The sequence below is a fragment of the Phyllobates terribilis genome, unplaced genomic scaffold (genome assembly GCF_046119375.1).
Source record: "Phyllobates terribilis strain yellow unplaced genomic scaffold, ASM4611937v1 Scaffold_4__5_contigs__length_816908805, whole genome shotgun sequence".
Lineage (NCBI taxonomy): Eukaryota > Metazoa > Chordata > Amphibia > Anura > Dendrobatidae > Phyllobates > Phyllobates terribilis.
The window spans coordinates 605,541,890-605,568,959 of NW_027362764.1; the positions used below are offsets into that span (position 1 = coordinate 605,541,890).

General features: G+C 42.7%; 1 protein-coding gene across 1 annotated transcript in view; it reads right to left on the minus strand.

Annotated features, from left to right (window-relative positions):
- The window catches only part of PRKDC (protein kinase, DNA-activated, catalytic subunit), a 427,433-nt gene that overhangs the window by 369,783 nt on the left and 30,580 nt on the right, over nucleotides 1–27,070 (minus strand). The window contains exons 8-10 of the mRNA XM_073679277.1: nucleotides 24,365–24,420; nucleotides 24,261–24,291; nucleotides 21,740–21,897 (exon numbers count right to left, since the gene is read on the minus strand). Of these exons, the coding sequence (XP_073535378.1) occupies nucleotides 21,740–21,897; nucleotides 24,261–24,291; nucleotides 24,365–24,420 (245 nt within the window). The remainder of the gene's footprint in view (nucleotides 1–21,739; nucleotides 21,898–24,260; nucleotides 24,292–24,364; nucleotides 24,421–27,070) is intronic.

A 27,070-nucleotide genomic window follows, 5' to 3' on the forward strand; every position in this document is an offset into this window, starting at 1 on the left:
CAAAGCAGGTAAGCCTCCTTTAGGAACTGTATGATCCTGTCAAGGACAGGAAACCAACTGATGCGGGAGAGAGGTACCGCCCTTTTATCTGTAGGTTTCCTTTCCTTGAAGGGCGGATCACCTCTCTCTGTGGTGCCGTCATGGGGGGGGGGACAAAAGGTGTAATATAGTTCTAAGAGTAGTCAGACTGATAGAAATGTATTTTCCAGGCATTTAAAGGATATGCATTATTTTGAAAAATATCTTTGGGGAAGATTCGGTGAAGCTGGCGAATTCAAATTTCAAAAGATAAGCTAATCTCTACCACAGTCTTGACAGACATGATAGGAAGCACATACACTGTGGGTACAATTATTAGGCAAGTGAGTACTTTGACCATATCATCATTTTCATGCACATTTTCCAACTCCAAGCTCTATAAACTTGAATGCTTATTGGATGAAGCAGATCAGGTGATGTGTAATGAGGAGGGTGAGGCCCAATTATACAACACGCTTTATCAAGGTGTGCAGAATTAGGCAGCTTGTTTTCCTCAGGAAAAATGGGCCAAAAATATTTAACTGACTCTGAATAGTCCAATTTTTTTTTTTTTTGAGTCTTACAGAGGATGCAGCACTCTCGAGATTGCCAAGACATTGATGCTTCTGTGGCAGGTCCCAAACGTTTTGTTACAAATAGCGCAGCCCCCAACCATCCTGTTTTCGGCGGAACTGTCCCGCTTTGAGGGCTCAGTCCTGCGTCCTGACACAGCTCAGCTGTTATCCCAGCTGCGGAGGGTGGTGGTGGGGGGTTGCGGCAGTGGAGCGGCTGGCACAAGTAGTAGTCTGCAGCTACAGCTACCAAGTGTGCCCACTGCTAAAGAAAATGAATATTTTCTCTTCTCCACACCCATGGTAGTGGAGAGGAGTGAATATTCATTCTCCTTAATAGCACACACTGTCAATCGCAGCCGACGGATTCCTGATGCGGCTCCATGATCCTGTGTGCTCGCTATTAGAGAGAATTAATATTCACTCTTCTCCACTCTCATGGGAATTGAGAAAAGTGAATATTCACTCTATTTAGTAGCGGGAACAGAGGATCGCTGAGCAGCAGCAGGAGCTGCGGTACTGCTGACAGTGCGCGCTATTAAGGAAAATGACTATTCCCTCCTCTCCACGCCCATAGTCCCGGCATGGAGAGGAGTGGATATCCCCGCAGCTCACCTCGGCATCTGAGGGCGCATGGCAGTGATGTCATGCGCTGCTCAGATGCTGAGGTCAGCTACTGACAGACAGGACGCAGCGCTGGAGCAGAGGAGAGGAAGGAAGGTGAGTAGAAGTGTTTATTTTTTTTCATGTGTGCAGTGATGGGGGACCATGTATAGCAGGATCTACGTCAACCCCCTAAAACACCCCGCAATTCTACTTTAAGAAAAGGGGAATCACAAATGGACCCTTCGAAACTAGCGGCTGAGGTCACTGCTAGGCTACTTCCTGAAATCAAAATCATAATCCAATCCACACTAAATACTGCCCTGATGGATCTTCAGGCCAGACAGGAAGAACAAACCGAACAGCTCACTGAGCTAGAAGCACGAGTATCAAACATTGAAGATGATTCAAATGAGGATCACTCCAAAATAGTGGCTATGGTTCGTGAAAACTCAATTCTGAGAGACCGTATAGATGACCTTGAGAACCGCTCTCGCAGAAGCAACCTGCGTTTGGTGGGTCTACCTGAATCATATCATCAGAACACTCTGAAGCCCTTATGTGAGAACGAAGTTCCAAAAGCCCTAAAATTATCTGAAGGTAAAAAGGTAGAAAGGGTCCATAGAATTGGTCCTCCACCCTCTGTCTCTGGAGCCCACAATACTACCAGGCCAAGACAGGTCATTATGTAATTTTTGGATTTCAATGATAAAGCTGACATTATCCGAGCTTATAAACAATTAAACCACCCATTGATCAGTCAAGGCCATAAAATCCTGCTTTTCGAAGACTACTCAATTGAAGTAACCAGGAAAAGGAAGTCCTTCAGCGCTTTATGCACCAGACTGCACAAAGAAAAAATCCGCTTTCAACTACGCTACCAGGCTACTCTACGCCTGAAAGACACTGATGGCTCGTTCCAGGAATTTCTCTCACCTGATAAGGCAGAATCTTTTGTCAACAGTCTCCTAGGCCGTGGGGCCAGTCCTGAACAGACCCTCCAGGCGAAAACTCCCTCTAGTTAACGGTCCCCTAGGAGACCCACCAGGGCTGTGGAGTCGGAGTCGGAGTTAGTTTTGGTTGGAGTCGGAGTCGGAGTCGGTAGAAATGTACCTACTCCGACTCCAGCTTTAAAAAAAATGTATTAATATTTCATAATTGAACTTTCATATGAATTTTATAAATGTTACTCAAATATATATGTTCTATCAAACTATGAACAACAGTGATAAGCAGTTCTGCTGGAGATAGAGACATTTCTTACTTCTTGTGTGTCACTGTTCTCCACTGCCCTTATCTAATCTTATACTTGGTTAACCTCATGCTGCCCCAACCCCCCTATTTACAATGTATGAAACTGAAAGTGAAAATGTGTTGCAAATTCTTAGTAGTAAAGCTCCTCCTCTAGACTAGATGTTTACTAGGTGTGCGTCTTCCAAGCATCTCACAGCTGCTACTCAGAAGAGGAAGACTGTAAGAAGTATTATCCTTTCAACAAACTTTGCATCAGTTAACTGTGAGTACATGAGGAATAACAGTATTACTGACCACTATCAGTTGTACGACCTGGCAATAATTTTGTACAATTGTTTTTAGGAAAAACAATTGTCATTTGGATTGTGAATGCAGAATTAAAAACCTGAGAATGTCAAAGAAGCGTCACATTAAATCAGCTGTATTTGAACATTTCACCATCACTCAAGATAAAAAACATTATGTCTGTCAGTGTACGACAAATGATCCAGACAAAAACAAATGCTGTGTAGCCAAGATCAGTGCATATTCAGGCAAAGATAAAAATGCTCCTACCAGAGCTTCTAATCTAAAGAGACATTTACAGCGCTTTCATCCAGAAGTACTGAAAGCAGTGGATGAGAAAGACTGCATCCAAACCAATGAACCAGTGCCCAGCTCTTCCAGCCAAACAAAGGAGCAGAGAACTTTGCAGCCATCAGTTGCAAGATATTTTGTCAGTGACAAAGTTACTGTGACAATGACAGTAGATACATTTAAAAAACAGATCATAGAGCTTGTTGTAAATGATAGTGTGCCTATTTGATTATTTTCACAACCAGCTTTTATGTGTCTGAATGGGGAAATGGCCCGCAAGCTTGGTGTTTCTCTGGAGAGAGAGAGAGTATTAGAAAATTAGCAATCGAAGAAGCTTTTAAACAAAAGGAAGAACTTAAAAAAACTCTCAAGGGACGCTTTCTGTTTCTTAAAATGGATGCCTGCACACGTCACAGAGTGAACTATTTTGCCATCAATGTCCGATTTGTTTGTGACAAAAATGAAATAGTTACCAAGACATTGGCAGTAAAAGACACCAAAGCTCATCACACCAGTGAGTTTCTCCAGGTCTTGGTGGAAAAGGTTCTGCAAGACTATGAACTTAAAAAAGAGCAAGTTCTTTCTGTCGTAACTGACAATGCTTCAAATATGATAAGTACTATTAAGCTAATGAATGAGAGTAATGATGGTGACCAGCAGCTAGAAGAACATTCTGGGTCTACAGGCACAGAAATGTTTGAAATAGAGGAACACAGTATTGTAACTGAGGAGAAAACTGAAGTTGCTTCAGATGAACAGCAACATGATAGTTTAGATGATCTTGTTGAAACTGTGTCAATACGTTCTTTCATTCATCACATGAACTGTGTTGTGCATACGCTACAGCTGGCTATAAGAGACAGTCTGCAAGAAGGACATGCTGCTGCACTGATTGGCAAGGTGAGAAAATTGGCTACTGTTGCCAGAACCCCTAAAGTTGACTCAATTTTGAAGAGACGTGCTGGAAAAGGGGCAATTAGTGATCAAGCCACGCGATGGGGCAGTACTTACTTAATGATTCAGCGCTTGGTTGAACTGAAAACCTTTCTTGTAGACATGGCTAACCCTCAACTGACGCTAAATGAAAGTCAGTGGAATCAGGTGACTGAGCTGGAAAAATTGCTATTTAGTCACCCATTTACAGTGACTAAAAAATTACAAGCAGAGGACTTAACTCCAGGTATTTTCTTAAAGGAGTGGAAGAACCTGATGTTTCGCCTGTCCCAAAGAGGAGGGTTAATTGCAAGTGGCATTGCTACATCAATGAAAGGAGAGAGGAGCTACTATTACAAAATAACATTCTTTTGGCAGCTGTTTATGTAGACCCAATGCATCGGATTCTTCTAGATGATCAACAGCTAACTAAAGGAAAAGAAGCTATGTTTGAAATAGCAGTAAGGATGAAAGGGTTGAGGAACAGTCAGGAGGAACAAGAAGAATTTGGTCGTCCTGCCACATCTTCACCCTCATCAACTGATGAAGAATTTAATTTCGAAAAATATTTGGATCACAAGGACCGTGCAAAGCGTTCCCGCATAGAAGAAGAGTCATCCCCATCAAAGAACACAGCCAGTACATTTCAGCAGAATTTTTCATGTGCACTAAAAGAAATTGAGAAATTTGACCGTTCATCAAAAATAACAGTGCAACAAGCGATTCCTCTGTATCCTGACATTGTCAGAGATGTTGCCCGAGTGGTTACTGCTTTGCCACCAACCCAAGTTAGTGTAGAAAGGTTGTTCTCTGCTCTCTAAATAATTCGATCAGATTTGAGGGCATCCATGAAGGAGGATCTGACAGAGGCAATACTTTTTCGGAGGACAAATTTATAGATTTCTTCTTATTAACTGCATAACCGTGTTTATTGCATATTTACTTACAAGAGTTTAGAAAAGTTTATAAAAGTTATTTGCTATATTCTAATTGGCCCTAGAGTGAAAGTCTTTTATGGAGGCAATTGTTTGAGAAAATTCTGATAAATTACCTTAATTAAGGGTAATCTGTTATATTGCACACATGGTCGGGCAGAAGTGAAGCCCAGGAGATAGTTTTTTCCCTAGCGAGCAGTTAAAAATGTTTACGCTCTTGCTAGGTCAGTTCTTTAAAACTTTAGTATATTGTTTTTGGAGTCTGTTTCACATGCTCGAGCTTTGCTCGTTAGTACGTAATCTAATTACATGTCATCATTATTTTGTAAGTTGTTCACCAAACATGTCCATCTTTACAGTCTTTCAATATGTATATCTTATCATGGAATGTTAAGAGTTTGCGCTCTCCCCAAAAACGGATGAAAGTCCTTAGACATTTAAAACGTTTAAAGCCTGACATAGCCCTGCTACAAGAAAAGCATTTGCCTGACGCAGATTTCCCCCGGATGAAAAAATTATGGGTTGGGGGCATCTATGGTTCACCGTCCGCAGATAGAAAGGCTGGAGTCTTAATCCTTATTAATAAGCAGTTTATACACCAGGTCATAAGTCAGCAGCAGGATGGAGAAGGAAGGTTGATTCAATTAACATTATCTAAGTCTTGTGGAACCTTCTATATCTACAATGTATATGCGCCTAATATAGGCAACAAACCTTTTTTTAAACAATTGGAGACTAGACTCCTATTTGACTCCAACCCTAATAAAATAATAGGTGGAGACTTTAACTCGGTGGTTTCAGTTCATGAGGATAGGAAAAACACTACTGGTACTCCGCAATCGGTTACCTCGCATGACAAAGCACTAGCCCCTTTTTATGTCTAGTTGCCAATTAATTGATTCATGGAGGTTTTTGAACCCCAGTAATAGAGAATATAAGCACTTCTCACACGCCAACGACTCTTGGATACGTATTGACTACTTTTTTGCATCTTCTCCTCTGTTGGCTAAATTGGTAACGGTGCAAATTGATGATATTGTTATTTCTGATCATGCTCCAGTGAGGTTGGAACTGTCAAAGGATTTTCCTCGGGGCCCAGACTTCTTGTGGAAATTTCCAGATTATTTTTGCAAAGACGACTCATTTATTTCCTCTCTCAAGATAGGGTTGAACAAATTCTTATCCGACAATTCGGCACACCAAGATAACCCCACATTATTATGGGAATCAGCCAAGACGGTACTTAGAGGAAAAATTTTGGCATATACTTTTTCTCACAGGAAAAGGGTTATGAAAAAATATAGTGAACTGTCCTCTGAACTGAAACAAGCCTACACTACATTTCTTCTTGATCCTTCCCCTCTTAATAAAAGACATTGGTCTCAAAAACAATCTGAATTCAATCAATATGCAGATATGAGAGAAAAATGTCATTTCTCTCAAACAGAAGCATTCTTTTATAAGTTTGGTAACAAATCAGGGAGGATGATGGCAAATTTAGCTAAAGGTATGAGAAAGCCACAGGGAATTTTTCAATTAAGAAATAATAATGGGGTTATTCACACGGACCCTAAATCAATTAATGAGATTTTAGGCTCATTCTAGAAGGACCTATACAAAAAAAAAAAAAAACCTTGCCCCTCTCTAATACACTCTTGGATAAGGTCAAATTACCTTTTTCTTCGGAGGAACATAAATCTATATTAAATAAACCTATTTCACTTGGAGGAGATTACCATTACAATTAAAAATTTGAAACCAAACAAAGCCCCTGGACCTGATGGATACACTTCTGACTTCTTTACACTGTGTTCCAAATTATTATGCAAACAATATTGTCTCAGATTTTCCCAAATTACCTATATGAATTGCAGTCATTGTAATTTTCCAGTCAAATAACTATTAGAGTACAATTGAAAGGTTTTTGTACAAACTGCCTATGATAACAGTATATTTTTTAAAAAATAAAAAACTCAAACTGCACTCAAAATGCATGTTCCAAATTATTATGCACAGCAGAGTTTTCAACCTTTTCATTTTAATTACAAACAAAAAAATTGTCATTTTTGAAATTATAAGCATTAGCAGATTATTACAAACTGAAATCAAACAGTTTTCAACTCAAAACTTTATTCTAGGTGATGTTACATTTGCACATAGGACCCCTTGTTCGAAAGGAGCTTCTGAACTCTCTCATTCATTGAATTTGTCAGGTTTTGGATGGTTTCTGCTTCAATTGTTTTGCATGAGGACAGAATACCCTCCCAGAGCTGTTGCTTAGATGTGAACTGCCTCCCGCCATCATAGACACTCCTTTTGATGATGCTCCAGAGGTTCTCAATGGGGTTGAGGTCAGGGGAGCATGGGTGCCACACCATAAGTTTGTCCCCTTTTATGCCCATAGCAGCCAGAGATGCAGATGTGTTATGTGCAGCATGAGACGGGGCATCATCATGCATGAAAATGATCTTGCTGCGGAATGCACGGTTCTTCTTCTTGAACCATGGAAGGAAGTGCTGTTTGAGAAACTCCACATACATTATGGAGTTCATCTTTACCCCTTCAGTGATCCTAAAAGGGCCGACAATCTCTCTCCCCATGATTCCAGCCCAAAACATTACTGCACCTCCTCCTTGTTAGCGCCGTAGCCGTGTTTGCATGGGGTGTCCATCAACCAGCCATCCTCCACTCCATCCATCTGGACCATCAAGATCATTTCATGCATGATAATGCCCCGTCTCATGTTGCACATAACACATCTGCATCTCTGGCTGCTATGGGCATAAAAGGGGACAAACTTATGGTGTGGCACCCATGCTCCCCTGACCTCAACCCCATTGAGAACCTCTGGAGCATCATCAAAAGGAGTGTCTATGATGGCGGGAGGCAGTTCACATCTAAGCAACAGCTCTGGGAGGGTATTCTGTCCTCATGCAAAACAGTTAAAGCAGAAACCATCCAAAACCTGACAAATTCAATGGACGAGAGAGTTCAGAAGCTCCTTTCGAACAAGGGGTCCTATGTGCAAATGTTACATCACCTAGAATAAAGTTTTGAGTTGAAAACTGTTTGATTTCAGTTTGTAATAACCTGCTAATGCTTATAATTTCAAAAATGACAATTTTTTTCGTTTGTAATTAAAATGAAAAGGTTGAAAACTCTGCTGTGCATAATAATTTGGAAAATGCATTTTGAGTGCAGTTTGAGTTTTTTATTTTTTTAAAAATATACTGTTATCATAGGCAGTTTGTACAAAAACCTTTCAATTGTACTCTAATAGTTATTTCACTGGAAAATTACAATGACTGCAATTCATATAGGTAATTTGGGAAAATCTGAGAAAATATTTGCATAATAATTTGGAACACAGTGTAAATCCTTAACGGAAGAGGTGTCCCCGTTATTAGTACCGATCTTCAACAAAATAATTTGTGGCAATCCCATTTTCCCTTCCGCAAATATGGCTTATGTTAAATTATTACTAAAGCCAGACAAAGATCCATTATCCCCCAATTCATACAGACCGATTTCACTTATAAATATCGACATTAAGCTTTTATCCAAAATAATGCCTGATAGACTGGCCTCTATTCTACCCCACCTTATATCCCATGTACAAGCAGGCTTTGTTAAAGGTCGCTCAGCCACGCTAAATATTAGGAAAGTATTATTGGCACTCGATAAAATCCACTCTACTCCTGATCTAAAGGGATCCACAGCAATTATCTCCTTTGACGCCGAAAAAGCCTTTGATAATATAACTTGGGACTGGTTATATATGGTTTTGACTAAAATGTCATTGTCAGGCCCCTTTTTTAATTACATTCGTAATTTATACACGTCTCCAAAAACCCAGGTGTATACCCCGGGTTTTTTATCCTCTCCCTTCCCTCTTGAAAAGGGAACGAGACAAGTATGTCCTTTATCCCCCTTACTAAGGGTTCTAGAGCCAGATTAAAAAGTAAGTATTTTGTCAGACCCTAAAACTTTTTCAGGCATCCAATTTAACAAAAAATCAGTTCAGGCGGCTTTTTTTTGCAGACGACGTCATTTTGTTCTTGTCAGATCCCTTCCTACATTTACCTCTGGTGTTGGATCTACTTAAAAATTTTGGCTCATATTCTGGATTCAAAATAAACACTAAAAAATGTGAATTGCTACCATTAACTAAAAAGGGCATGAAACTCTACCCAAAGAAATCTTTCTATGATATTAATATAACTACATCCCATATCACCTATTTGGGCATAAAAATAGACCGGTTGCCATCTTCTTTATATACATTAAATTATCCCCCCCTCATCAAAAAAATTACTGATCAATTGAAATCGTGGCAGGATTTGCCCTTGTCTTTTTTGGGTAGGGCGCATCTCGTCAAGATGATAAGTACTTCTAAAATTATGTATCAACTCCAAACTCTGTCATTACTACTGAAACACTCTGACGTAAATCATACTTAACAAGGCCTTCAGTCATTTTATATGGAGAGGAAAACGTCCTAGGATTAGCCTTGACAAACTTATGTCGTCCAAGGATGATAGAGGCATCAATTTTCAAAGTATCAGAAATTACAACCTTGCTTGCTTTTTTCGCTAAATAATTGACTGGCTCCACAAAAGACATACATACTCTGATTACTCTTTGGAATCAGACTATGCTTACCCCTTTAATTTAACTGCACTTCTACACTCTCACTACTCTTCTCTACCCCCAGCAATCAAAAAAATCAGTAACTTTTAGGGTATGTGCACACGATGCAGAAATGCTCAGGATTTTTTCCTGAGCGTTTCAGCATCTCCCTGGCAGGAAAAAACGCATGCGGATTGTACATGCGTTTTCCTGCCAGGGACATGCAGATGTGAAGCGTTCTTCACTTTCATTTCCGCATGCGGGTTGACAAGCGCTTTCCAAGCGATTTTAGCATCACTTGGAAAGTGCTTGTCAACTTCACACTATATAAATCCATGCAACCGGCATGGATTTATATAGTGCGTGAATGTCAAAAAATAAATATATACTACCCTCCAATGGCCCCCGGTGTCCTGCTTCCCTCCGTCCCAGCTGCCGGCAGTGTAAGACTGAAGGACCTGCCGACGTCAGCGTCACGTGACCCGTCACACGACTCTGACGTCAGAGTAGGTCCTTCATTCAACCGCGAAGTGCCCGGGAAGCCAGGAGGACGCAGCGCAGGACGCCGGAAGGGGAGTATATATATATTTTTTATTTTATTCTTTTTTTTTTTTTAATGGTACCTGGGTCTGGATGAGAGTCCTCTCATCCACACCCGGGTACCATCCGCACATTAGAACGCATGGAATGCGCATCTACATATACAGTGATGCGGATTCCATGCGGTCTAATGCAAGTCAATGGCGGCGAAAAAGCAGCGTTTCCGCAAAATTAATGGACATGCTGCGGATTTTTGATCGCAGCGTTTAAGCTGCGGAAAAATCCGCATCATGGCACAGCACATGCGGATTTCCATTGGAGAACATTGCTGCCCTTCTACCATGCGTTTTTAATGCGTTTCCGCAGCTGCAGAAACGCCGCGGAAACGCATTAAAAACGCATCGTGTGCACACAGCCTTAAGGACACCATTTCCGCTTGGAAAGCAGTTAGAAAAAAATATGGCCTTTCTTTCAGAGTTTCTAAGCACTTGCCGCTATGGAGGAATCCGGAATTTCCACAGGGCAGTGAAAATAAATTATTTCTTAAATGGCAGCAAGCAGGTATTCATAACATATCTCACCTACTTCACCCAAGCGATCGGAGATGTTTGACGATCCCAGAATGTATAGATAAATATGATCAACCTCTACAGCATGGCCTCCAATTTGAACAAATTAGATTATCCATTATGTCAAACTTAAAGGATGTCACCTTCGAGACCTTTCAAAACGAACTAGATATAATTTTACTATCTCCATCTGGTACTCCCTCAATTTCTAGTCTTTACTCGGCTATGAAATCTAATTTATTAAAGATACACCCTGATGTTTTCTTTAAATATTGGAAGCAGCAACTTGAGGACGTTGAAATCCCTACTAAAATCAGATTGGGCTGGAATATATTTAGAAAATACATTATAAACGAATCATGGAGAGAGACTCAGTATAAAATAATACACAGGGTCATTTACGCTTTTAATATACCGAAAAAAGATCCCTTGTGAAATAGGATGATTGCTTATGCACGGCCTATGGTCCTGCCCTGATTCAACAGTATACTGGAATCAAGTCTCAGATGTGATAAAGGCTATATGGGGCCCAGGATACACTCTCTCTCCATATGTAGCCATACTACATCATTGGAATAAGCCAGAAAAGCCTGACCAAAAATCAAAAGGCCCCCCAAAACTGCTTCATACTCTACTCATCCTGGCAAAAAAACAGTTACTTAAACATTGGCTGGATCCTATCATGCCCACTATAGCAGAGCTAATAATCCAAATGAAACATTTTATGGGAGTAGAGCAATTAGATACTCTTAGTAACAAAGAACAGCAAGCTGGCAAATTTCTATCAAAATGGAAGCAGTTTATTATAACATGCTGATCTCTGTCTGAAAAGAATAAAATTGTCCAACCATTTACTTCTACAGAATGGTATATTCTGGAGGATCTAAATAGGACTCTTACGTGTTAACTAAAGCAGGGGAGAAAATCATCACAATTTATCGTTATTTTATTAATTCTATTGACTGTAGATGACTGTAACTTGCTAATACTTATTTTAGATGTCTATTTGTTAAGCCAACTAACTGGAACTTATTGATTATTCATTGTGCATGATCTGTGTACAGTTTCCTTATTATGTGCATCCTGGCTTTGTTTTATAATGTCTTTCTATGATTTGTTTTGTTGAAAAAAAACAAATAAAAATGATGTTTGAAAAAAAAATAATATATATATATATATATATATATATATATATATATATATATATATATATATATATATATATATATTTATATATATTGTACCCACAAATAAATATTTTTAGGGCAAAAAAAAAATAAACAAAAAGGTACACATATTTGGTATTGCCGCGTCCAGAACAACCCGACCTATAAACCGGTCCCATTAGTTAACCCCTTCAGTGAACACCTTGGATATCGGCGTACTCAGGAGAAACTGCACAACAAATTTTATGGCTAAAAAACATTTTTGTGGGAAAAATGTGATTTCTTTTTATTTTCACAGCTCAACATTATAAACTTCTGTGAAGCACCTGGGAGTTAAAGGTGCTCACCACACATCTAGATAAGTTCCTTGAGGGGTAAAGTTTCCAAAATGGTATCACTTGTGGCGGGGGGGATGGTCTACTCTTTAGGCACATCAGGGGCTCTCCAAATGCGACATGGCGTCCACTAATGATTCTAGCAAGTTTTACATTCAAACGTCAAATGGTGCTCCTTCCATATGGGGCATCGGTGTGCTCAGGAGAATTGCAAAACAAATTTTGGAGTCTATTTTCTCCTGTGAAAATTGAAAAATTTTGGTCTAAAGTAAAATTTTTGTGAAAAAAAAGTTAAAATGTTCATTTTTTGCTTCCACATTTCATTAATTTCTATGAAGCACCTGAAGGGTTAATAAACTTCTTGAATGTAGTTTTGAGCACCTTGAGGGGTGCAGTTTTTAGAATGGTGCCACTTTTGGGTATTTTCTGTCATATAGACCCCTCAAATATCAAAAGCCTGACCGTCACTTCCACACACCAGTTTTCGGTTTTGGAAGTGATGGTCAGTCATTTGATATTTGTATACACAGGCTCTGTGACTGAGCACTTCACCACTAAGCCTCAGGCAGTTTTAATTATAGCAGTATCCTACCTTCCCATATACATGTAGGCTTCAGCCTAAGAGAGGATTCACATTAGATAGGTTCCCAGCAACGAGAACACACATGAAGTGGCCATTTTATGTGCTAAGTATTCTCAATTATTCCTATTTTCTAGAGCAGTAATGTAATTCATATTTCAAATATATCATGTTTGCATGCTATAGCGCTACAGAGTGCAACTTTATTTGTTATTTATATAGACCCCTCAAAGTCACTTCAAATGTGATGTGGTCCCTAAAAATAGTTTTTTTTTAATTTTGTTGGAAAAATGAGAAATCGCTGATCAACTCTTAACCCTTATAACTTCCTAACAAAAAAAAATTACGTTTCAAAAATTGTGCTGATGTAAAAGTAGACATGTGGGAAATGTTATTTATTATTAACTATTTTGTGTGACATAATTCTCTGATTTAAGGGCATAAAAATTAAAAGTTTGAAAATTGCAAAATTTTCACAATTTTAGCCCAATTTCCGTTTTTTTCACAAATAAACTCAAGTCATATCGAAGAAATGTTACCACTATCATGAAGTACAATATGTCACGAAAAAACAAACTCCGAATCAGGGGGGTCCGTTGAAGTGTTCGAGTTATTACCACATAGTAACACTGGTCAGAATTGTAAAATATGGCCTGGCCATGAAGGTGAAAACAGGCTCAGGAGTTCAAGGGGTTCACCGAATTAGTGATACACATCACTCCCTTAGCAATACTGTGTATTACAGTATACTTTCAGTGCTTGATTGATAGGTAGCCAATTAGGCCCTGCCACAAGCGAGATCTGATTGGCTCTGGAGTGTAGCTTACCCAGAGGCCTTTGTCAGGCCCTCGGTTGCCATAGCAACCATCCACACCTGCGATCACATGTGGGGGTGCAAATGGGCTGACAGGGGGAAAACTTTCCATCTGTCCAACTCATGTTTCGTTGACACTCTCGACAGCAGCATGTGAGAGGGTTGATCCGCTAGGATAAGCGGGAATGTTAGCCTTAAAAGTTACAGCAGAAGCCCGGCTCTGTGCAACAGTCAGGCTCCTGCCGCTGATTGCAACGAGAAAGAAGCTGTACTGTGCGATCAGCAAGAGATACATACCTATCATGGAGCATTGTGACCTGTGTTCAAGACTGATATGTACGTCTCATACCAATAAGGGGGATCAACAAAAATCATAAAATAAATAGGACCCTAGCCTGACTCAAAAAATAATGCAGAAAAAAAAAAGTTATAGCCTACAAAAGAAGAGACAATTTTTGCTTAGAGTCAGCTCCTACTGTTGCTATTATGCAAAAGGTGGAATAACAATGGCACAAGCAGGGAAATGTAACAACCAGTGTCTAACAAGTTCATAAGTGGGTAAGGCTGTGTGCCCACGATGCGTTTTTTAAGTGTTTAAGCAGCGGCAAAAACGCTGCAGAAACGCTTAAAATACGCATGGTAGAAGGCCTGCCGTGTTCCCCAATGATAATCCGCATGTGCTGTGCACATGCTGCGGAAATTTCCGCTGCAGATTATCATTGCGGAAAAAAACGCAGAGCTACCAATTTGCGGAAGCGCTGCGTTTTCGCCGCCATTGACTTGCATTAGAACGCATGGATTCCGCTTCACTAGGTAAGCACATGCGGAATACATGCCTTCAATGTGCAGATGGTACCCAGGTGTGGAGGAGAGGAGACTCTCCTCCGGACCCGGGTACCATAGAAAACTGTAAAAAAGGAGATTTTTGTGTACTCACCGTAAAATCCCTTTCTCTTAGCCTCTTATTGGGGGACACAGGACCATGGGTTATGCTGCTTGTCCACTAGGAGGCGACACTATGCTTATCTGAAAGACAAAGCATTGCTCCTCCTCTGCAGTATGCACCCCCGGGAGGCGACAGCCTACACCAGTTTTGTGCAAAAGCAGTAGGAGAAGTTAACATACATAACATAATTATGTCTATAACAAAGGCAACAATGTTGGAACTCAAAGGAAAACCAATATGAGAACTCAACTTAAATGGCCCTAAGGGGCAACAGGGTGGGTGCTGTGTCCCCCAATAAGAGGCTAAGAGAAAGGGATTTTACGGTGAGTACACAAAAATCTCCTTTACTCTGTCGCCTCATTGGGGGACACAAGACCATGGGACGTCCCAAAGCAGTCCCTGGGTGGGAAGCAATGGACGAAATCATGCGGACGGTTCCCTAGGATTGGGATACCGCCGCCTGTAGCACGCGTCTGCCCAGGCTCGCATCTGCTGAGGACTGGGTATTAACACTGTAGTGCTTGGTAAATGTGTGCAGGCTGGTCCAGGTGGCCGCCTTGCACACTTGCTGAGCCGAGGCCTGATGGCGAATGGCCCAGGAGGCCCCTACCGCACGTGTAGAATGGGCCTTGATACCTGCCGGAATGGGAAAATTTTTGAGGCGGTAAGCCTCTTGTATGGTGGACTTGATCCACCTGGCGAGGGTAGCCTTAGAAGCTGGTAGACCCTTGCGACCCCCTTCCAGAAGGAGAAAAAGCGAATCTGATTTTCTGAAGGGGGCAGTCCTAGACACATAGATAAGCAGTGCCCTAACGAGGTCAAGCATATGCAAAGCCTTTTCCACTCTATGAACCGGAGCCGGACAGAGGGATGGTAAGGAAATCTCTTAGTTGAAATGGAAGCTTGAGACAACCTTTGGGAGAAAGGAAGGAACTGTACGAAGGACTACTTTATCCTGAAAAAAATTTAGGAACGGTTGTTTGCATGAGAGTGCCGTGAGTTCAGACACTCTGCGTAGTGACGTGATCGCTACAAGGAAAACCACCTTCTGAGATAGAAGGCGGAGTGGAATTTCTTTGACTGGTTCAAAGGGGGCTTCCTGTAGTGCTGTGAGTACCAGGTTAAGGTCCCACATTTCTAATGGTCGTTTGTAGGGTGGAATCAGTCGTGAAACACCCTGCAGAAAAGTTCTGACTTGCAGCCTGTGGGCAATGCTCTTCTGAAACAGAACAGATAGTGCTGACACCTGACTTTTAAGGGAGGCCAGGGATAGTCTGGCTTCCAGTCCTGACTGGAGAAAACCGAGTACCCTAGGTAATGAATAGGGTAGTGGAGCCTGGTGGTGAGATTCGCACCAGGTAAAGAAGGCCTTCCAAGTACGGTAGTAGATCTTGGCAGAGTTTGGTTTTCTCGCTCTGATCATGGTTGGAGTGACTTCTGGCGAAAAACCTGCTTGTGTTAACACCCAGGTTCCAATGGCCACGCCGTCAAACTGAGTGCCTGTAAGTTCTGGTGGTAAAACGGACCTTGTGACAGAAGATCCGGGCGGTCGGGAAGACGCCAGGGAACGTCTGCGATGAGGCATACTATGTCGGCGTACCATGTACGTCTGGGCCAGTCTGGAGCAATTAGGATGGTTGTTACACCTTCCTGTTTGATCTTTCTCAGCACTCTGGGAATCAGAGGGAGAGGCGGAAAAACATACAAGAGTTGGAAATGAGTCCAATCCTGAACCAGGGCGTCCGCCGCCAGAGCTCGGTGATCTCGTGATCTGGCCATGAAGTTGGGGACCTTGGCATTGAAGTGAGATGCCATTAGATCCACATCCGGAGTGCCCCAACGGTGGCAGATTTGCTGGAAGACTTCGGGATGGAGAGCCCATTCTCCCGAGTGTATTTCTTGTCGGCTGAGGAAGTCTGTTTCCCAGTTGTCTACACCTGGAATGTGAACTGCCAATATGACAGAGTTTGTTTTTTCTGCCCAGTGGAGAATGTGTGAGACTTCTCGCATTGCTCGAGCGCTGCGGGTCCCGTCTTGGTGATTGACATATGCCACGGCTGTGGCATTGTCTGACTGGACTCTGATGTGGGAGGCCACCAGCAGATGCTGGAATGCTCTCAGGGCCAGGAGGATGGCTCGAATCTCCAGGATGTTGATGGGCAAGGTTGCTTCCGCTGTAGACCATTAGCCCTGTGCTCTGTGGTGTAGGTATACTGCACCCCAACCCGTCAGACTTGCGTCGGTGGTCAGTATCCTCCATTGAGCCGGGAGAAAGGATTTTCCTGTCGTTAGAGAGGACCAGATGAGCCACCAGTGGAGAGATTTCTTGGCTGACGAGTTCAGTTGGAATGACCTGTCGAGGGAAGAAGGATTTTTGTCCCAAGACTGGAGAATGTTCAATTGGAGAGGTCTGAGGTGAAGCTGGGCAAATGGAACTGCTTCTATTGACGCCACCATTCTGCCAAGGACTCCCATCGCGAATCGGAGAGATAGGGAGGATCTGCTGAGAAGGGTGTGAACTCCTGAGCGTAGAGGATGCACTTTGTCTTTGGGGAGAAATATCAGGCCTCTGGAAGTATTGAATCTCATCCCTAGGAATGTCAAGGATTGGGTTGGTGTTGGAGACGACTTTTGTAAGTTGACTAACCAACCTAGGCGGTTCAGAGTGTCGATCGTGATTGAGACACTGAGCTCGCAGTCCTTGAAGTTGGGAGCCTTGACGAGAAGATCGTCTAGGTAAGGGATGACCACTATACCTCTGGAGTGTAGGACCTGCATGGTGGTTGCCATGACTTTGGTGAACACTCTGGGAGCCGTGGCGAGACCGAACGGGAGAGCCACGAATTGATAGTGGTCCTGATTGATTGCGAATCTGAGGAATGTCTGATGAGCAGGCGCAATCGGTATGTGCAAGTACGCATGTTGAATGTCTATGGAGGCGAGAAATTCTCCTTCTTCCATGGATGCTATGATGGAGCGAAGTGACTCCATTCGAAAATGACGTACTCTTACGTACTTGTTGAGATGTTTGAGATCTAGGACAGGCCTTGCTCCGCCTCCTTTCTTGGGAACTACAAAAAGATTGGAGTAGAACCCGTGAAAGCGCTCTGCTGTTGGAACAGGTATTATGACTTGCGCTTGGAGTAGCGAGGAGACCGCCTTGTGAAAAACTTGTGCTTTTTCTTGCGGTTTGGGGGGAGCAGAGGTGACGAATCTGTATGGGGGAATGGAGGTGAATTCTATCTTGTATCCTGAGGATACTAGCTCTCTGACCCACCTGTCTTTTGTAATAGGCAGCCAGTGTTGGTAAAATAGTGAAAGGCGGCCGCCTACTAGGGGGGATTTGTTTAGGGTCGGAGAGTCAAGATGAGGAGAAATTCTTTGATTTCCCTCTGTGAGAGCTTGGTTGGCCTTTCTTTGACCGCCAGGAGTTGCCCGACTTTTGAGTCGACCTGGAGTCTTCCTTGCGTGTGAAGCGGTTGTTGTTCTGTGCTGGGCGAGAGACGGACCAGGCGGAAGAGTTCAGAAAGGACCGGAACCTAGATTGGTTACGTTTAGTAAAGGAGCGTTTGGGTTTCAATTGGGGAAGAGAAGTACTCTTACCCCCTGTGGCGTTGGATATCATTGTATCCAATTTTTCGCAGAACAGTCTACCTCTGAAGTATGGGAGCTGTGTGAGCGACTTTTTTGAGGTTGCATCGGCTTTCCATTCACGTAACCAGAGTATGCGTCTAATGGTGACGGCATGCAATAGTGCTACCGCTGCACATCTTGTTGAATCAAGGATCGCCCGCATTAGGAAATCTGCCACAACTGCTATTTGAACTGCTTTTTGAGACAATTCAGGAGCAGAAGCTTGAAGGCTAGTTTGTATATCATTAGCCCAAGCTATTATGGCTCTAGATGCCCACACCGAAGCAAACTGGGGAGCTAGGGAAGCTCCTATGATTTCGTAATTTGAGCGTGCCAAACTTTCCACCTGCCGATCTGCTGTATCCCTGAGGGTTGAGCTGTCTGGCAGAGAAAGAAGTGTCTGTGCTGCCAGCCTGGATACTGGAGGGTCCACTGCTGGGGTATCTGTCCATTCCTTGAAAGTTTCCGGAGGAAAGGGATACCTGGCTCCCATTAGCTTGCGTGTGGCGAGCTTTTTGTCAGGATGTAGAAACTGATTGGTCAGAATAGATTTGAATTCTGAGTGATCTGGGAAGAACTTAGGCGGTTTTGGTGGTCCCTCAAATTAAATTGATTCATTAGGTACATCCGGGGTCGGGTCAGAAACGTTTAGAACTCGATGAATGGAAGAGATTATGTCCTCTAATAGTGCGGCATTATTAATTGGAGAAGACGATTCATCGGCCTCCTTATCTGAGCTGGAGTCACAAATGCCTTCAGACTCCTGTGTATCACTGATATGTCTGCTAGGCGAGTCAGGCTGGGGTATTTCTCTTGAGTGGATATATTCCCTGTCCCTGGTAGGGGACTGTCTAGAAGATCTGGGACTACGGTCTCTATCCCTGGATCTGGAGGACCATGCACTGTGTGATGACGCAGGGGAGCGTAATCTGTGGGTACGCTTGCGTCCTGACTCTGATCTGGAGGAGCCTGGTTCAGAGTGTGGATGTGTCATAGAAGAGATATGACTTTGCATAGCCTGAAGAAGTTTGTCGGCCAAGTTATCCATGGACTGTGACATAGATTGAGACATAGATTGTGACAATTGAGTGACCCATTCGGGCATGGCAGCGGTGGTAGGGGCTGCTTGGGACTCTGGCACAGTAGCCTGCATGTAATCCTTACAATGCGGATACGTACTACCGCTGGGGAGAGCGATGCTACAGGCTGTACAGAAAGCGTAAAAGCTGTCCTGCCTGGTTTTCTTAGACTTTGAGCCCGGCATATTGCACCTGGATGTGGTTATGCAGGGGGGCTGTCTGTGCAGAGGAGGATGCAGCATATGCAGTTTCATAGCTGAGAGTCTCAGGCTGTGCACTTACCCCACCTCTAGTGTGCCCCTGTGCGCGCGCAAATCCCCTGGTCCTGTGCCTCCCCGGAGCGCTGGCTGGCCTGTGTCCAGGGTGCAGCAAGATGGCCACCGTCAGAGTGAGGAGAAGGGGGGGGGGGCGGAGCGCTGAAAGGGCGCGTGTATCCATGGAAATGCGCGCCCTGCAGCTCTGCCCCACCCTCTGTATGACGCTTGGCAGTGTCAAACGCGTCACTGGGGGGAGTGACGGGGGGCGTAGGGTGGGCGGCGGCTTCGGCTAGGCCGAAGCTGCGGCCTAAATTTAAGATAGTGCTCGGAAAGGGCTCCAGGAGAGCGCGGTGGGCCGGGGGGAGGTCGGAAAAGCACCAGACCCCCCCCCCCCCGGATCCATAGGTAATATGGCGGTGGGGATCTCTATAGAAGGGGTAGACTCTGAGGAGCCCCCTTTTTTGTGTCACTGGCGCAGGGTCTTTGTCAGACTGCACCGCTTTGGCCATAAATACCTGCACCATCCCCGGCTGTACAGGAGCCTCCAGTGAAAACTGTGGCTCCTGTATGTGCTGCTGAGAGTTGGCCGCTTGCTGGGAGGGTCCGCAGCTGCTGCTCACCGAAGCCTACCTGAGGTTGTCTCAACCTAATACCCCCCGAGAAGGAGGGGGTTCTCAACTTCGTACCAGGCCGGCGAAGGAGCAGTATGGTGGCAGCGCCATCTCCACTTCAACCGTGCCCCACAGACGGGGGCAAAGGAAGGAGCCATACCGGGGGTCTCTGAAAAGAGACCCTCTTTTCTTCATCTGTGATCCTGTGCTTGAAGCGAGGAACGAGTGAAAATAAAACGGTGTGCCTCCTACTGACACTAAGCTAAAACTGGGGTTGGCTGTTGCCTCCCGGAGGTGTATACTGCAGAGGAGGAGCAAGGCTTTGTCTTTCAGATAAGCATTGTGTCGCCTCCTAGTGGACAAGCAGCATAACCCATGGTCTTGTGTCCCCCAATGAGGCGACAGAGTAAAAAAGAATAAAATAAAAAATAAATGTTATACTTACCTTCTGATGGCCCCCGATGCGCTCGTCCACTCATGCCGGCAGATCGCGATGGACTGGAGGACCTGCGCTGACGTCATAGTCATGTGACGGATCACGCGACCCTGAAGTCGGCAGGTCCTTCAGTGTACCGCGATCTGCCAACAAGGGAGAAAGGAGCTAAGCAAGACACCGGGGGCCATCGGAAGGCAAGTATAGATTTGTTTTTTAGTTTTTACCATTCTTTCGGTCACAGTATATAAATCCATGCCGTTTGCATGGATTTATATAGTGTGACCAAGTTGACAAGCACTTTCCAAGTGATGCTAAAAATCGCTTAGAAAGCGCTTGTCAACCCACATGCGGAAATGCATGTGAACAACGCTTCACATCCGCATGTCCCTGGCAGGAAAACGCATGTACAATCCGCATGTACAATCCGCATGCGTTTTTTTCTGCAGGGAGATGCAGAAACGCTCAGGAAAAATCCAGAGCATTTCTGCATCGTGGACACATAGCCTTAAAGTCAGAGAAGGTGGAAAGAGACAAAACCTCTAACACCATGAATAAAACAGTCAATGCATGATGGTAATTGTAGTCTCCTCAGCGACTACATGGTGGTGATATTTGCTGCATCTGCTACTCTCGACTCAGATCCTACTGCCCTGAGAGGAGAGAACTGCAAACAAGATACTAAAAAAAAGATTTATAAATTTATTAACCGTCTCTGTCGCCAAATATCACAGCACAAACTGCAAACATTATTAAATAGATCTCTCAGATCTGATGTTCATGGAGTACTTGCTTTGAAAATCTGTCATAATTGCTGTGTAATCCAGATGATAAAATGTGCAGTTTAGGAGTACAGCTTTAGAGAGAAAGCGCTGAAGTGTATTGAGTCTCTGCCCTCGAAGCCTGAAAAGCTGCAGCTTGTTCCGAGCATTGTGTGTTCTCAACAGCAGCAGGGAGGACGGACACTGAAGAGCTGTCAATCAGGCTGAGATTAAGTTAAACTTTCACACAGAATTGTATATGTCATTTTAACATGGATTCTTAAACTGACTACATTAGTGTCATCAGGTCCAAGAAATATATTTAATAATGTATGCCGGATGTAGCATAAAAACTGGTGACAGATCCACTTTAAATAAAAAAACATTTGTTCGGCTTTAAAGGACTTTGCATTAATTTGTGTTGAAAACGGATTGTGGTTCATCCACATTAAATAAAGTTAACATAAAGCCACAGGGTAAAAAAAGCTCAGATACCTGCTTCAGAAAGGAGTCCATAGCATCAAATGCATTTTTCTTCATTTCATGGTTTGAGTGGCCGCACCACTTAGATATTATTTCAAAAATAATCCGATAGTCTTCCACGAGGTAGTTATTAAACTGGGATGCATGTTGAGTAAGAAGATTTAAGCCAGCTGCAATTTATATAAAGTCAACATACTGATTAATACAAAATATAGATAGATGACCAAATTACATAGAGAAAAAGAGGAATAAAAAAAGCCACAAAGTATTTGAGGAAAAAAAATGAAAAGAACACGTGTCCCAAATTCTATAACTAAACAATAATCAAAAGATCCAAACAAGACAACACAAATTACATACACTACTAATTAGATCTTGTAGACTTGTGGTTTTTGTACTGTCTTGGAAAATTCTTGTCAGAATGGCTGTATAATCCTGATATTAATATGAGCATTTTATAAGTCCAGATATAGAGTGAAAGAGTTCACAAGTCAAGGTATATAGTCTTCGCTCACCCAATCTGACTGACATCTGAAGATTGTACTGGGCAGTGTGAGATCTCCACAGTAGCAGGGAGGAGGGACACTGAGGGGTTGTCCAACAATCTAAAGGGGTGGAGATTAAGTTTACACTTTCTAACAGAATTATACAGCCATTCTGACATGAAATTTTAAACTAAGTACACCAGCCTCATCAGGACTAAGAGATCTATTATCATATATGCAGTTTGTGTTGTGTAATCTGGTGACTGATCTACTTTGATTAGGTCTATCAAGGCTTTAATATACTGCTCAAAATATAAAGGGAACACTTAAACAGCAGAATATAACTCCAAGTAAATCAAACTTCTGTGAAATCAAACTGTCCACTTAGGAAGCAACACTGATTGACAATCAATTTCACATGCTGTTGTGCAAATGGAATAGACAATAGATGGAAATTATTGGCAATTATCAAGACACCCTCAATAAAGGAGTGGTTCTGCAGGTGGGGACCACAGACCACATCTCAGTTCCAATGCTTTCTGGATGATGTTTTGGTCACTTTTGAATGTTGGTTGTGCTTTCACACTTGTGGCAGCATGAGACGAACTCTACAACCCACAGAATTTGCTCAGGTAGTGCAGCTCATCTAGGATGGCACATCAATGCGAGATGTGGCAAGAAGGTTTGCTGTGTCTGTCAGCGTAGTGTCCAGAGGCTGGAGGCGCTACCAGGAGACAGGCCAGTACACAAGGAGACGTGGAGGGGGCCGTAGGAGGGCAATAACCAAGCAGCAGGACGGCTACCTCCGCCTTTGTGCAAGGAGGAACAGGAGGAGCACTGCCAGAGCCCTGAAAAATGACCTCCAGCAGGCCACAAATGTGCATGTGTCTGCAGAAACGGCTAGAACCCGACTCCATGAGGGTGGTATGAGGGCCCGACATCCACAGATGGGGGTTGTGCTCTCACCCAACACCGTGCAGGACGCTTGCCATTTGCCACAGAACACCAGGATTGGCAAAGTCGCCACTGGCGCCCTGTGCTCTTCACAGATGAAAGCAGGTTAAGAATGAGCACATGTGACAGAGTCTGGAGACATCGTGGAGAGCGATCTGCTGCCTGCAACATCCTTCAGAATGACCGGTTTGGCAGTGGGTCAGTAAAGGTGTGGGGTGGCATTTCTTTGGAGGGCCGCACAGCCCTCCATGTGCTCGCCAGAGGTAGCCTGACTACCATTAGGTATCAAGATGAGATCCTCAGACCCCTTGTGAGACCATATGCTGGTGTGGTTGGGTTCCTCCTAATGCAGGACAGACCTAAATACGATTGAGCACATCTGGGACATCATGTCTTGCTCCATCCACCAACGTCACGTTGCACCACAGACTGTCCAGGAGTGGGTGGATGCTTTAATCCAGGTCAAGGAGGAGATCCCACAGAAGACCATCCACAGCCTCATCAGGAGCATGCCCAGGAGTTGTAGGGAGGTCATACAGGCATGTGGAGGCCACACACAATACTGAGCCTCATTTTGACTTGTTTTAAGGACATTACATCAAAGTTGGATCAGACTGTAGTGTGTTTTTCCACTTTAATTTTGGGGGTGACTCCAAATCCAGGCCTCCATTGGTTAATGAATTTGATTTCCATTGATGATTTTTGTGTGATTTTGTTGTCAGCACATTCAACTTTGTACAGAACAAAGTATTCAATGAGAATATTTCATTCATTCAGATCTAGGATGTGTTATTTGAGTGTTCCCTTTTTTTTTTTGAGCACTGTATATTAGCAATTAAATAATATTAAGTTCAAGACCTATATTACTTAATTTACATTATTTCCATCCCCATCCAAAAAAAATCCAATAAAAGCTAAATCAATAAATGAAGTAGTGGTACATACATTTTATAACACATATATAACATTTTATAAATATTATTAATGTGGAAAAGACAAAGTAGGAAAAAATGTACATTATCATTTCTTTGTGAGATAACGCAAGAAATATGCATAAGCTATAACTAAACAAATACAGAGACGGAAATACTCACCTATAGGCACAGCATATCTCTTTAGGTCAATCTACAGAAAAGAAAACAAAAAAATAATTTCTGTGCATCATTTCTTATTATTACAATAATGATTATTACTGTACCTGAGGATTTATTGCCTTCTTTGTATATTCAAAAATTTCTTTAGAAGTGCTAGGATCTGGGGGAGGAAATGTAATCTGATGTTACTGTATGAACGAAAGAATAGCATGCATATATAAAATATATTAAATATTAACCCTTTTTGGCTTTTCAGAACAACGGTTTGTGTTTTGTATTTTGAGTGACATGTAAAAATCTGGGGATGCATACAATTAAAAAATTTATTTATGCTAATTATTTTTATAAATGGAGGAATCCTTTTAAAAAAAGCAACTAAGCTGTTGCATTTTAATGGTTACCATTTACTAAAAACAAGACAGTAACCTCTGAGTACATGTTGTTATCCACTTACAGAGATTTATTACATGCTGGACAATATAAGCTACTCAACATTGAAACAGCAACACCAAATGGCCAGTCCAAGAGTTACACTGCTTTTAGTAATGGATCTGATTAATTTTTTCCGGTTCTACAGGCTAAAAATAAACTGGCGGAAATCCATGTTGTTACCTCCAAGCACCATGGGATAGAAAGTAGGGGATGAATTCTGCAGGTTACAAATAATATCACACTTTAAATATCTTGCTATAAACATAGCAAGAAATCACACGTAAATCCATGATTTACATATATCTCTCTTTTGTCATATCTGCGGCAGAAAATTAGAATATGGAGAGCACTCCTTCTGTCAGTAGCTGAGATAATCAATGTCATTAAAATTATAGTCCTCCCTAAATTCCTATATGTTCTGTGACATTATGCCCCCATAGTCTCACAAAAGGTCTTCGCAATGATCAACTCCCATTTGGCATCCTTCATATGGGTCTCAAACCAACACAAACTGAAACTGGCCACTCTTCAGAGGCCCAGGGACGAGGCAAGGGGCGACACTCCTGGACTTCTTATACTACTCAGCTGGTCAACTTCGCTTTCTACAACACTGGATAACAGATAATCCTTTGCCTAATTTTGAACACCACCTTATGCACTGTTTGAGTCTTCAGAGTCTATGGGGTGGTCTTAGAGGCACCATAGCAATACTCACACTCCTTCTTCCCAGTTCACAGACTTGTGGTTTAAGTGTAGAGAGCCACCAAAAAGATTTTTTAATTCAAGGACACAGTAGCAGAGTCCCACTTATGGCATAACAGTGCTACATTGCTACATTCCCAAGATGCTTCATTTTGGTCGAACTTAGGGGTCAAGACACTAGCACAGGTATATTCAGGGTGTTCTTGTTTCCTTTGCTTAATGTCCACAGCTCTATCAAGTCCCCAGACATGCTTTCTTTAAGTATCTGCAACTAAGGCATGCTCTTATTACCCAGTTCCCAGTTATTGGAAACTCTGTCATTTCCTCATAACCCTTGATTGGGACTCTAATGAGCCAGGCTCCCAAGGGACTGATCTCCTTTTTATACATCCAGTCACTAAGAAGGAGATGCTCCTCATCGCCATTGTTGGTTGAGGTCAAATGGAGGACAGTAGTTCCCTCCCTATCATCAGAGGAATACTGGAGCGAGGCCTTGACCTCCCGACAATATGGATGGATACGACCCCTGCAGATTTCACACAGGGTCAATATGGTAATTACTGAAGCTTCCTATGAGAGGGTGGTATATAAAAATAAACACGGTCCTGAAAAATTTGATGGTGTATGGAAGCCTTAGTTTGATTCCCCTTTGACTCACATTAGTCCTCAGGCAATGAGGAGTATTCTCTCATGATAAAATTTGTGATATTTGGTACCTGACATGAGTGTTTCATGATTTTGGTTAAGATATTGGACCCAAGGTATGTTAAGGGCAGGGTTAACTTTGCCAGACAGTATTAGTGAGCAATGAAAAATGCCGTTTGTTCTTTTGTCTTATGATGTAACCTTGTTAAATTGTATAATCTTCAATAAAACGAGTTAAAAAAAAGATTTTAACACCAAGAAGAAAAAGTCATGGAATTCCGGAAATCACAAGACATGCTAATGGTATGTAAATGATGAAAATTTTAAAAACATGTTGATGTATCTAGTATGAGCGCCACAAGCAGAAATATACGCACTTAGACACCTTGGCTGCCATCAATGAGATTATTTATGGTTGTCTAAGGAATGTTTTGTCAAACTGAATGCCCCTAGGGCACACAAATCAAGATCTGCTGCTGGCAGCTCCTTTTGCAATTGCCAATGATGTCCCAGATGTGCTGCAGGCCATGGTAACAAATTTAGGCCATGCAGGCTGCTCAGAGTAGCACAAGCAACATGAAGCCTGGCGTACCTGGAGTCAAAACTAGGAGGGTCCACAGCAGTAAATTATGCCCCCACACCATAATCGCATGCGTAAAATTGGTGTGACATCTCCACTAAAGGCCTCTTCATGGCGTTGCCCACATGGTCTCCAGGAGATAGGAGGCTGGAATGGAGCAATGGATGTTTATCCTCTTCAGCAATGAGTTCCGCTTTTGTCTTGGATGCAATGATAGCTGGAGAGTGATTTGTTGTTTAGGCTCCGAAAGAGTCTGAGAAATAATCTACGTTGCTTGTTAAAACAACACGCCAAAGTTTTCTGGGGGAATCCCTTTCACCTCGTACATGGCAAGAGATATAGAAAAATGCAGCTAAGACTTCCACATGCTTCGCTTATAGAGAAAAGATCCTAGTTACTTACCGGTAACGGGATTTTACAGAGCCCATGACAGCACCACCTGAGAGAGGGT